Raw genomic sequence first — 12,533 nt, 5'->3', positions numbered from 1 at the left:
GGGCATCATCGTGAGTATGTTCGTCCGGGGTCTCGTCCCTCCCTCCTTCTTAGGGGCACCTGGTCGCCCCTTGGTTCGGCGACCTCTGCGGTTCCACTTCCGCGAGCCGGGGGAGCTGAGCCTCACCGTCATCTCCATGTCGGCTGGCTGCAGGTTCCCTTCCCGTTTTCAGTTCCTCGGATGGTTTCCCCTAAGTCCTTTCAGTACGCGATTGCAAGGGTACGAGGGAGCAAGGAGGGACCTCACCCCGAAGCAGAGCCACGCGACGTCCAGCTGCTGGCACTGGGCTTTGTTCCACGGGTCTGCTCACGTCTCCAGCCTGAGACCTCAGCACTTTAACTCGCTTATTTCCTGTCGAGTTCTTCAATCCTTTGCGCTTCGATCTCCGCAGTTGCATTTTTCCCATATGGACTGCGCTGTTGTTGTGCCTGGCCACACACGTCGCAGCCATGACGTCTATCCCCACCGAGACGATCACGGCCATGAGCTCAGTCTTCACGCCAGCGGCCGGTTGCAGCAATTCTTGGACCTTTGAAGGCTCTTACTACAACAGCATTTCCAGTGGTCTCTTAATCCAGAATCTCTATCTAGGCGAATTCAACACTGCATGCTTCCCCACAGAGTTTGCCATGTACGGCCGCGCACCCTCGAGCATCCAAGTCTATAGCCCCGGCGCCTGTCCCAGTGGATACCAAACCCCAGGCGTCTTCAACAACGATGGAACCACCACGGCCATATGTTGTGAATCGTAGGTCTTTCACATTCGCAGAACCTACGTCTCGCTGACTCCTGCCCCAAGAGGCTACAGCTATGCCACCTCCTTCAGCACCATCAACTTCTTCACCTCCAGCTCAGTGCTCTTTGTGGGTTGCCTCAGCACCTTCGAAGGCACTACTAGCGTTATAGCCCGCGCCAACGACACTGATCTATCTAGCACGGTTGTCTCCGGCCCTCTGACCATGTGGGGTCAACCGGTCACCGTGGAATATCAACAGAAAGATCTGTCTCTTTTTGGAACCACTAGCACAAGCTCCTCATTATCCATCCCGACCTCAACCACCACTTCCTCGACCGCTACCGCCACCTTCTCTGTTTCCTCTGGCAACTCAACCTCCCTGCTCAACAAAGACAGCTCCGACCTGTCAACAGGCGATAAAGCCGGCATCGCCATCGCGGGCATCCTCGCTGTCCTGATAGCTGTCGCCATTGGAGTCTTCCTGGTTAGGAAGAGAAGGGACAGACGGAAAAGAAGGCTGACCAACCAAGACCACGAGTCCCCTAACTCGATGCCTAAGTGGGCGCGCCAAGAACTCGAGGGCGACGACTTACTCGACCACAGCCGCCAACCAAAAACTAAACCGCTGCAGTTCCCATACCACCAGTCGCCCGTTGAGCTCAGCGCCCAGGAGCGCTCTGATAGGGTCAATGAGCTGGAATAACATTGTTAAACATTCACACTTAGCTCGAAATAGAAGCAAATATCCATTTATATAGTATGACCTTTGATACCTTTAATTCTTCTTTTCTTATTCCTACTACATATGTTCCTTCGCAATGGTAACTATCTTACTGTGAAGCAATTACCTGTTTGCTGTGCTCAACAAAGTACAGCAGGCGGAGGATTGTGGCCGGCTCGGCAGGACAGATTGTACAAGGGGGACACTGCCAGAGCTAGGAATACTGGAGACAACGTAGGTGTGACGGGTTGAACCCGGAAGGAGTACTCGGTTTGGAAGAACCTTCGCATGTGTTCTCAAGACGAAGACTTGGTCATTCTTCGTCGGCGATTCAATATTCATTCTTCGTCGGAGATTAAGCATCCGTTCCTCGTTCGACGGGGAGCAACGACAACAACGTAAGGTATAAAGGAGGGAGGAACGGGACCCTACGTCTCCTACTTTTCTCTTCAGATTTGTCCTCTTCGTTTCTACGTCGACTCGCAGTTGCAGAACATATCAAACCCCCACAGACTACTCATCCTATATCCCTATCAGCTACTGACGGTGTAAAAGTCAGGGTCAAGGAGGAATCACGTGGATGCTAGTAAAACAGAACGTAGGGTTTGGAAAAGCAATGTGACTGAGGCCTGTCTGTCTATCTAGGGATCGCACACTCTTCTTATGCTTGGCGATGTCCACCTTTTACGGCGGTTGGCGACCTCATTCAGAACGCTGAAATTCTATCCTATGATTGATAGCCTTTCCCCTGTGGTAGCTCGTAACCTCGCGGTGGTGGCTAACATTTTGTTGTCGCGTGGTTGGTATTGCGAGTGGGAGTGAGGCTGTCAAGGTGATCGGTTGTTATAGTGCGGGTCAACGCCACGGAACAGGCTTACTGGGATACCCAACTCGTCTTGTTGGAAAGGGGTTCGGTAAGAGAGAATACATGCCCCGTCTTTCGTAAGGAGTCCTGTTTTAGAACTTTAAGATCCCCCAACTCGCCCTCGTCGACGGCCGCGTACGGTATAGTTGTAATGAGTCCTTAAGGAGAAATAAGTGTAACTATTCGAATTCGAGCCTGTGGATAATGCTGCCAACTTCAACTGTTGGAGATAAGCTTTGAACAGACAGTCCTGGTCGTGTCATTACTATAATACTGTGAAATATTGGGAAAACCTGGTGTCTTTCGAGAATCTAAGCACAATGTATTGCTTAAAGAGTTTGTAGAGCCCTGTTGTAGATTCGAGTGCATGGAAAACCAGAAAGATCTGGGTTTCGAGTTTCTGCTTTATAGTGGCACTTTTTCCGGTGAAGCTCGCTGGAGCCCGGGATGAGCATAGGCAACATAATTAGGGCGGCGTCACCCTCGTCCCTAAAGCAGGGTGGGCTGGCGGACGACTTCCCCAATTCTTGGCATATGCAAGGCTCCAGCACGGCCTCGCCGCCCTGACTTTGGTTTTATCTTTTCGGAGTTGCAAGATCGTCCTCCGCACAGACACGCCATCAGTATGAGACGGCAAACATGGACGATCTATTCAAGCCCATCAAGACCACCCGCAAGGTGCAGAGCAATATCGACAAGTTCGAGACCTTGTCGCTGAAGGATCCCGTGCCCGCATCGCCCCCGGCTAGTACTAAATCTAAGATATCTGTTCTCGGCGTCGGTGACGACGCAAGCGACACGATTAGTCTCCGACCATCGGTTGACACGTCTAAGAGTCCAACGTCTGCAGAGGTGCGGCAGGCAAATCACAAGCGTCACAACTCCACCGCTTTCCTTCAAAAGACTTATTTGGGCAAAGCGCCACCTACGTCGCTACCCGACGATGCACTTGAGATTCTGAGGAATCAACCAAACAGTGAAGAATTAGCGGCTGTTCTACAGTATCTCCAGTACGGAATTGAAGGGAGACATGACTTCAATATTCACGTCCCGAGCCCGAAGGCCTCTCAGATCATCAATGTACTCGTCACGGTCACCGTTCCAGACCACTGGTTTCATTTGCAACCAGCTACGCTCTCGAGCGCAGACGCGCAGCTCAAGGCAATACTGGTCTCATCTCTTACTAGTGTCGCCGGAATTGGTGCACTCCTCATGCAAATCCGACGGCTTTCATCTATCGGCGCCGGCCAAGACAAGTCGCTGCTTCAAGACACAAGCTTCGTTCTGTCGTCAGTCCTTGGTGGCAATATGATCATATCGAAATTTCTGTCCCATGCTAGTAAGACTGTTCCCACAGACACACAGCGCCGTGTCTTCTGGCAAGAAGCTACTGCTTTGCTAGCAGGTAGCAAGATCCTCACTACCATGTCCCAAGTCTTTGCCACCCATTGGGATTTGAATGGGTTCGGAGAGAACGGGAAATGGCTGGGAGACGGAAGTGAGTACTCGAGGTGGCTTGCACGTAACATCTCAAATGCAGCAACAAGCCTCACCGCACTACCTCACTCCAGTTCTCAACAGATAAGTCTTCTGTGCCAGGTGCTGAAGCGTGGGCTTAATCTTGGATATCGTGGTATGACTTGCCCAAGCGTTGCCGTCTCGGGAAGTTGCTAACTAGGTTATAGATACATTAATTAGCGAGCTGTATACTTCACTTCTTCTTGAAAAGGCAGCGCTGTGGACTTCTATGCATATTTTAATCAAGGGCCTTCCAGTGTACGACCAAAGAGTCGTCTTTGATACCATCCTACGAGACCTTGCGCGGCGATTTTTACAAAGTGGAGCAGATATCGTAGCACCTAAGGAATTACTGGTGACAATTACACCCGCAGTCGGGGGAGTGGCAGCCATGATTAATGGGCTTGTGCAAAACAATCCCATACTGGAGGCATATATTATCCATTGGCTAACAAGCACCAATGGGGAGTGTGCTGGACTCGGTCTGAATGCTCGTAGGGCTGTCATTGCAACTCTGGCGACGAGTCAAGGTAAGCCGCTATCTCAACTTCTTCTACAGCGAGCTAACTTCTACTAGACAAGCTCGAGGAAGTCCTTGTGAGAACTCTGGACAACTTCGGGAATAAGTTGCAAATTCAACATGAGGCTATTATCCAGCAGGAGTGTAAGTGAACTCGCAGAATTAACACCCTTGTATTTGATACTTCTAGGTGGTGGCAGAACCTGTGCTTACGTGTGGGCTCTTGTAGCAACGGCTCAAACAATTCTGCTGGCTTTCGGCTACTTAAACCGTTTGGACCACGATTCAGTTAAAAAATTGGCGGGATCCAGTCCTTTCGTTCGTGGGGTTTCCAATCGTCTTTCTGCATCGGTTCCTCGCGCCCGGTTTTTAGGGATGATCGTCGCAGTCGCAGTCTCGAGACTAGTGGATGAGCCAGACAAAGTCATGAATTTCGGCGTCGAAGAGATGGAAGGAGAGGAGGCGCAGCGATGGATTGATCTTACCAACATTCAAGACACAGTTGGGAGTTTGGAACAGCTGCCGAAGAAACCAGCCGAGCCCGTGAAGAAGCGGCCTTTGCAGAATAGCTCAACAGCTGCCCGCCGTAAACGATTCTCCACAGGGTCGCGCACCCAAGGCTCCAAGGTCGTAGCTATCGAAGAACTATCCGATTCAGCCGGAGAGGAGGATTTACGCCCTTATCCACTGCCAGATAGCGACCCTTCCGACTCAGATGAAGACCCTACTCTGGTCAACCGGAAGAAACCCACTCCTCCCGTCTACATCACGGCTCTCATCCAGCAGCTCAACGCTACTGACGACCCTTCTGTGGTTGAGCTGGCCCTTAAGACCGCTCCATCTTTGATACGCCGAAAAGCCAACTTTGGCGACGAATTGTCGGCCAATATCTTTCAATTGGCTTCGTCTCTTGTCAATGTCCAGGAAGGCATGTCACAGGAACATATGCAGCAATTGAGACTAGAGGCCATAATCGCATGTCTGATTTCAAAGCCCAAGATCATGGGGCCCTGGGTCGTTAGCACCTACTTCGAAGGGGATTTCTCCCTATCGACACGCGCGGCCCTATTGGCAGCGGTATCTCTAGGGTGTAGAGAGCTGGCGGGGATTGACGATGATATCAATGTATCATCTGCGACCAAACACACAACCGAACCATCCTTTCCCTCAAATCGACTGCCACCTCGGCTTGAACCGATCTATTCCTCCACAGCACCTGTCGACACCATCTCATCGACACTTTCCTATCGCACACTTCAGCCAATGGCTCTTCAAGCTGCTGACAAGCTCACCGGGCCGGACGTTCTCAAGGTCCGTACTTTCTCTTCACGGATGGAAGTTGCCGCCAAAACAGCTGCAAAGCTCGAGGCCCGCTCAAAGCGCATTCCAAAGGACCTGCACAAGGTTCTTGCAGAAGCACTTTATCTGCCACTTGTTTCGCGACTGACGCTTTTCCTCACCTCGCTGGTCACATCACCTTACCTAGCAAACTCCATGCTTCTACACCCCTCCTTGCTAAAACTGAGCCTGCAGACACTCGTCGTCCTCATTTCCACCATAGGTCCGAACGCTTTGCAGCTCTCCGACCTGACCCGCGAATCTCTTCTAATGTTGACAACGCTCCATACTTTGCCTTCGCTAGCACATGACCCAATCATTCTCCCTCCTATTCTTCACCTGATCCTCACCCTGCTGGATCTGAACATCGAAGCTGGCAAAATATCTGAAGAACGCCTGGTCACAGACTTTGGCCCCATGATTGCTGAACTAGTATCGTGGACTAGCAGCCTCGGAGATCGCGTTTCGATCCCTGAAGTCGATGGGGATCCAGGTTTGGGAATGGGAATGCCATGGCCTGTTCTTGTTGCAGGGATACAAGTCAAGTGGCAGGAGGTTGGACGAAAATTCCAGGGGACGATATTGGGTTTGATGGCAGGCACGGATTTCGACTCCTTCTAGGGACCTCGTAGGCGGGACCTAGTAGCATCTTCCTGGTGTTTCTTCTGCTCCGGGCCGACGAAAGGAGGCCGCGGGGATGGGGAGACGGCCAAGCCCGCAAGGCTGGATTCTGATACAGAGAGCGCCAAGACGCTATACCGGATTCAACTTTTTCTCTTCAATGGTCATGCAATCTGCAGCAGAACACTTGCAACTCTCAGTCTTTGGAACCGTTCTCGCATAGTCCTGATTTATTTTCTCTCCGTCTTTCTTGAAACCTATTGCTCTTGAGTTTGTCGCCATGTAAGTATCTGCTACCATTCAGGGCAACGATGGCCTACTGATGATTCCACAGGTATGCCCTACGCCGTTGCGCATCGCGCTTTCTCACCTCGCGACCTTCTTCCTCTGTCTCCTCTTCACGAGCATACACATCTTTCAACTCTCCTACTTCGCGGTTAATCAATAGAAGCCCCGCATTCCATCCACAGCGGAGATGGGCCACAAATGATGCCCAAGAAAAGGAGAGCAAGCCTCCCATAACCGAAGTTGAGCCTACGAAATCAGAAGAAGCCGAGAATGTAGCCCAAACCGACGCCCCCAGTGCAAAACACGCTCCTCAAGCTGCAGAACCTGCGAATATTACAGAAGCCACAGATAAATCCCTTCCGGCTGCTGTGCTCAACGACAAACTCGCTGCAGAGATTGGCCCTGCGCCGACTGATTCAGCCCCTGCGGTTGCAGAAACCGCTAATGCGACCGAAGCAACAGAAGAGGCACTGCCAGCTGCTGGAACAAGTGAAAAACTAGCTGCTGATGTCAAATCTACACCTTCGCAGTCTGCAACTTTGAGCCATGCTGGCATGTTTGACCGCAAGCCGACACTTTACATCGGAAACCTATTCTTTGATGTCACCGAAACCGACCTCGTCAAAGAATTCGCCCGTTTCGGCACTGTAACCAAGTGCAAGATTGTTCGGGACAGCCGTGGTTTGAGTAAAGGGTTGGTTTCTCCTGATATCCAAGCAACCAAACCTTGCTAATTTTGCCTTAGCTTCGGATATGTCGACTTCTCGACGCAAGATGCCGCGGATACAGCTATGGAGCGTCTCAATATGTCGCTTTTCGAAGGCCGTCGCATCACAGTTCAGTACGCTGCGCGCCCGAGCGGCGTGCTTGACAACCAGAACGCCGAGCGCAAGCCCCTCAACCCTCCTTCCAAGACTCTTTTCATCGGCAATATGTCGTTCGAGATGACAGATCGTGATCTTACGAACTTGTTCCGCGGCATTAGAAATGTCATCGATGTCCGTGTCGCCATTGATCGACGGACCGGCCAACCGAGAGGGTTTGCGCATGCCGACTTCATTGATGTCAAAAGCGCCATGGAAGCGATGAAGCTGCTGCAAGAGAAGGAGATCTACGGACGGAGGTTGAGAGTTGATTTCTCGTACTCTTCGGCGAACAGGGCGCCCAGAAACGATCCACCCGCTGAAAACAACTAGACTTGGTTTCGCGGGAAGTCTTTGGCGCTCTATGCATTCATATGTCAGCTCCTGCTCAAGGCCCTTGCCACAGCGCAGCAAATTGTGGCAAGTAAATACAACACTTGCGATGGCTACCGCATGCTCCATAAGTTCAAAATTCGAGGGCAGTCAAACCGGAGATCGAGGATCCTCCTAGTCTCGGGCAGAGGGGCGGTTGCCGACTCCAGATTCTGGGGTTCGATTCTGTGAATCTACGTAAGTCAGAACGCCATATGACTGCTAAGAAGGATGGCCAGCTACACGGCCTCTGAAAATACCCACTGGGCGCGAGTATGGTTTGAGGTCGACAGCAGGTTTAGGAGCGCTGTTCCTCTCTTCAGCTTGTCTTTGTAACAATCTGATACGAGGATGGTGGGCAGTGGTCATGGCCCCTGGATGTACATGTTTTAGTACGACCTGCTCTGTTTCTAATTTTCAATCGGCAGGTAGACGGATATTGGGTCTTGGGCAGAAGCTGAAAGAGAAAGGCCAGAGCCAGGAGACAGCCACGAGCAAAAACAAGGAGAGAGACCGAGTGTGAAAATCGGCAAGGTCGTCTGGTCCATCAGTCGGTACGAGACATTATCTCGTCGCTCATCCTGACAGTGTGTCTGCATACTAGGTAGTTCTCGATACTCCTCTGTGTGTACGATTGATTGTAACATAGAAATGATAATCTCTATTCTTGACAAAACATATCGAGTACGGAGTAAAGGTGTGAGAGATACGAAGCTATGCGCAGACTATGTCTATAGACGTGCGTGTACGTGTATATAGTCATCGCCAGCGATGCATTTACCGTTACGTATATTGCTTCATCATCCTCGAAAATCTGCACTGCATAGAGTGTAGAGTGTAGAGTGTAGAGCATCTCCTGGCCCGATTAGAGAGCGGAAAGAAAGAACACAGACGCCACATCACCGGTAGTCAGACAGGAGTCAGTCGAATCTGTTCAACGACGAGATGGACGGATGGACAGATGAACGGATAAAGGGATAGAAATCTAGCTCCGTTCGGGTCAAATGATGCTGGTGATGCCCTGTACCCCTTGAATTCCTGTCTCCCTTTCTATGCATTCTGCAATGTTTGCACGCTCGGCGCTTGGCCCATCGCTGACGAGGCGAATGAGAGTAGCACAGAGGCAGGGCAGGCGCGCTTTTGCTTGCAATATTTCTCTTTCTCTTTTGTCTTTCTTCCCCTTGTCTACTGCGATATATGTTCTCGTTCTGTTGGTGCTGTATTATCGCAGACTTTACAGCGTCTGTTTGCACCCCTTGAGCCACCTTTCCCTTCCTTCTCCTTTAGTTAGTCTTTCTTTTCAGTCTTGCTCATTGCTGGATACGTACCTCTTCCGATCTAGGTCTTGGTATAGAAGTGTGGTCGTGCCAATGATCACCGCGGAGTCAGCCTGACCTTCAGATCGTCAACGAAGAAAACCATGGAACCAGAGGGTTGGAGTTGTTGGTGGGGATTCGTGAGTTCAATCTGCATAAGAAAGGCTCATTTAGCCTACCACTCGGGTAGTTCGACGCAATAAATTACCATAGCAAAAAGAGAAAGGGAGTATATGTAACGAAGAAAGGAGGTTCAGGACAGAAATGGAAGAAATGAACTGAAGGAAGAGGAACAGGTAGATTGATGGAGAACTCACATCAAATCGATTCAACAGCTCGGGAAGGACCTTCTTCATCTCAATCCACGCGATGTGCCGCCCGATGCACGATCTCCTCCCAGTGGAGAAATTCAGATTCGCACGCTCCATCTTGGAGAGTTGCGCCTCGTCCGCTTCGATCCATCGCTCGGGTCTGAACTCGTCCACTTTGTCGCCCCAGATTATGGGGTCGCGATTCAATGCGTGCGTGTTGATGGCGACCACGCTGCCAGGGGGTACGTAAACGCCAGAGATCTCAATCCCGGACCCGTTGGCAGGCACTTCCCGCTCAATTGGGTCGAGAATGAGCGGACGAATGCGACCAGCTTCCTTTATGCAGGCTTCCAGGTAGCGGAGTTTCGAGACCGATTGCCATGAAGGCGGAGACGCGAGCTTTGCATCTTCGATTTCGGTCCTCAGTCTGGTCATGGCACGTGGGTTGGTAAGAAGGTAGTACAGAGTTAGGTTAACGGTTGCCGCGGTGGTCTCGGCGCCTGCGTGGATCGTGGAGATGAGCAGGCCGATAATGGTCGATCTATCAAATGTAACAGGATCGCGTTCGCCTGCCTGTAGGTACCGATCGAGAAGGTCGGAATGGGTACCCACCCCGCCTTTTTCGAGCCGTGTTTGAAGCCGCTTTATGGCAAGTCCACCAAGGAGAGATGTTGCGCCCGTACCTCTGGAGACGAAGCGGTTCTTGTAGATGAGCTTCTCGAGTTTGGGCAGGGACTGCCAGTTGTGCCAATGACCAAAGCGCTGGCGAGAGCCTTCTAGAGTACTTCCCAAATCGGCCTGCTTTTCCACAAAGCCTTGGTCGTCGCTGAAGGCGATGTTACAGATAGTATCGAAAGCGAAGTAGATAATCCATCTGGCAATATTCAGCTCCGGTTCCGCGTTGAGGAGCCGGCCCACCAGATTCTTGATGTTGCGATCGACGTGGCATTCATAATCGAGGATGGCCGTGGTGGTGAAGGCTCCAATAATCTGCTTCTTAATCGCGGAGACGCGGGCTTCGTTTCGTTCGGTCGCAAAGGAACTTATTAACTTCCCATTGACTGCTTGGAAGGCCACCTCGTACGATTCCGCCTGTTTAAAACGATGGTTTCAGCGCAGTTAAAACTTGTGAAATGATGAGGCTCGAGACCTACCTTGGAGAACGGGTTTTTGGTGTTGAAGACGACGCCTATAGCCGAGAGGTCACTGAACAAGACCCTGTTCGGGCCATATCTCACAACTGGGCCATACCGCTTATCCAAGTCCAGGGCGATGGCTTCAAAGTTTTCTCTGTTCCAGAACTTCCTGGCCAGCCAAAAGTTGGTGAATTTTGCAGCAAAGGGGCCGGGAATGTGTCTCAAACTCCAGTACTGAAGGATTGATTTGAGGAGGAGGGATACAACGACGACTCCTACCAGAACCAGGGGCATTATAATGGGTACTATAACAGAGTATATCATGGCCATATTGTAGACTGTGGATGGAGATTGCCTTGGTTGCGCTGTGAGATAAGTAGAAGAAACCAGTCAAGTTATAAGCGACACGCAACAACACACACCTCCATGACATTAGGGCGTGGCAAACGCATCCGTCTGAGCTGATCTTTGAATATGACAATCCATCCCCTGACAACGCCCTCTTTTGCGTTGATCGAGTCTGTTCACAACTGTGGAGGCCTGATGCAACGTCTGTTTGGGGAATAAACGAGATCATCCCATTGGCTCCTCTCCAACCTGCTGAGAACGAATAGGAGATCAGAAACCGAATACATAAGCCGTTTGCTAGCTTGCCTTGATTGTAGAAAAAGTGCTCTCTACCTTTTTGGGTGAGGCCATCGTGACCCGCAGGTAGCATACAGCTAGCAGCCTGCGGGAGATTCAGAGCGGCAGTCCCATCGACCTCTCCACGCGAGGTTGTCGTATGTTTTGATGACAATATCTTGACAGGTGAGCTGACGCCGATCGAGTCGAGATCTGGAGAAGCTTTAGGGACATATCAGCCCGGCAAGCCAAGGCTGGGTATGGGCAAGGTATGGGTCACACAATTTTCCACATATAAGGCCTTTCTCTGGTGAGTGACGGAAAGGAGCATTCTGGATTCGATGTGGCAGTTTTGTCTTCATACCTGGTACCTGAAACTAGAGTGACGTCACTTTTGAAGAATAAAGCGGAAGGACTGCTACCAGGCTGTCTCCCAGTCACCCATTTTCTATTTTTTTCGTCTGTTTCGGCATCGTTGCTAGGTGGAAGTTTGTCTTTCTCACAGGGAGTGACATGCTAGACACGGAGGCGAGGCAGCAGAGTGCAGCGGTCAGACTTAAGGCTACCCATGCGGCCCAAGGGTACATTGCCATATGATCAGCTCTCCACCTCTACGTAGAGTGTTTTTGTCGAGCGAACCAACATATTTCACATGAGCAGCCGTGGTGACTTCGTCTCCTTTGAACAGTCTCTGAGCGAGTAAGCTCTCCTAGTCGATTTGGGCGGCCGATTCAATGCTGCTGCCGTTGCAGAGTGCCTTTCGCGCAGCAACTATGCGTAGGTCATGGTTGGCAGCAGGTTTCAGAGTGATGCAAGAGTGGTGGTTCGATCCAATATTGAAAAAAAGGGATTGCTCAGTTCATGCATGATTGAAATGGTGTTTCTTGAGTTTCTTGTCCCGTTGAAACAGTTCGGGCGGCGTGCAGAGAGGTCTAAGCCATGCGGCGAATCCTGCATTTGTAGATCTCATGGTCAATCGGTTTCCGCCCGACACATAGTGGGCAAACCGGCAGCATTGTGTTTCGACATGGTATGGGTGACATCTCACCCGCCTCGAGTAGGCCAACAAGCACGACGATAGTGAGAGTTTCATTGAGCAACTTGAGCTCGAGCTCCTCCGGCTGTCGGCTAAACTCGGTGGCGTCTCGGCGTGGCGTCTCGGCGTGTATTGTTCCGGAAAATGTCTTTTTCCGCAGCGGCAGCAGTTCCAGACTGGCTTTGCCGCCCTGTGCCTTACTGTGCCCTACCCAGTACAGTGCCCAACTGTGCCTCGGTTGCCCCCCGCAGCCAAACAGGAACAGTAC

General features: G+C 51.2%; 4 protein-coding genes across 4 annotated transcripts; 3 read left to right on the top strand and 1 right to left on the bottom strand.

The window, feature by feature from the left end:
* Window positions 1–449: 449 nt before the first annotated feature.
* On the top strand, window positions 450–1,439 carry Z519_07009 (uncharacterized protein; the record flags this gene model as incomplete). Its single annotated transcript, XM_016764746.1, has 2 exons — window positions 450–748; window positions 800–1,439. 2 exons carry the CDS (start codon window positions 450–452, stop codon window positions 1,437–1,439), a joined length of 939 nt encoding a protein of 312 aa, XP_016618696.1.
* Window positions 1,440–2,961: 1,522 nt separating this feature from the next.
* Window positions 2,962–6,319, top strand: Z519_07008 (uncharacterized protein; the record flags this gene model as incomplete). Its single annotated transcript, XM_016764745.1, has 4 exons — window positions 2,962–3,955; window positions 4,008–4,370; window positions 4,418–4,504; window positions 4,551–6,319. The coding sequence occupies 4 exons, from the start codon at window positions 2,962–2,964 to the stop codon at window positions 6,317–6,319; spliced, it is 3,213 nt and encodes a 1,070-aa protein (XP_016618695.1).
* Window positions 6,320–6,479: 160 nt separating this feature from the next.
* On the top strand, window positions 6,480–7,803 carry Z519_07007 (uncharacterized protein; the record flags this gene model as incomplete). The annotated part of the gene is made up of 3 exons (XM_016764744.1): window positions 6,480–6,518; window positions 6,790–7,301; window positions 7,353–7,803. 3 exons carry the CDS (start codon window positions 6,480–6,482, stop codon window positions 7,801–7,803), a joined length of 1,002 nt encoding a protein of 333 aa, XP_016618694.1.
* A 1,413-nt stretch (window positions 7,804–9,216) lies between these two features.
* On the bottom strand, window positions 9,217–10,935 carry Z519_07006 (uncharacterized protein; the record flags this gene model as incomplete). Its single annotated transcript, XM_016764743.1, has 3 exons — window positions 9,217–9,309; window positions 9,476–10,561; window positions 10,624–10,935. 3 exons carry the CDS (start codon window positions 10,933–10,935, stop codon window positions 9,217–9,219), a joined length of 1,491 nt encoding a protein of 496 aa, XP_016618693.1.
* Between the last annotated feature and the right edge of the window lie 1,598 nt (window positions 10,936–12,533).

The sequence above is a fragment of the Cladophialophora bantiana genome (assembly GCF_000835475.1).
Source record: "Cladophialophora bantiana CBS 173.52 unplaced genomic scaffold supercont1.10, whole genome shotgun sequence".
In the NCBI taxonomy this organism is placed as follows: domain Eukaryota; kingdom Fungi; phylum Ascomycota; class Eurotiomycetes; order Chaetothyriales; family Herpotrichiellaceae; genus Cladophialophora; species Cladophialophora bantiana.
The sequence above is the reverse complement of the archived record's forward strand: the minus strand, read 5'-3'. Positions and strand labels throughout refer to the sequence as shown.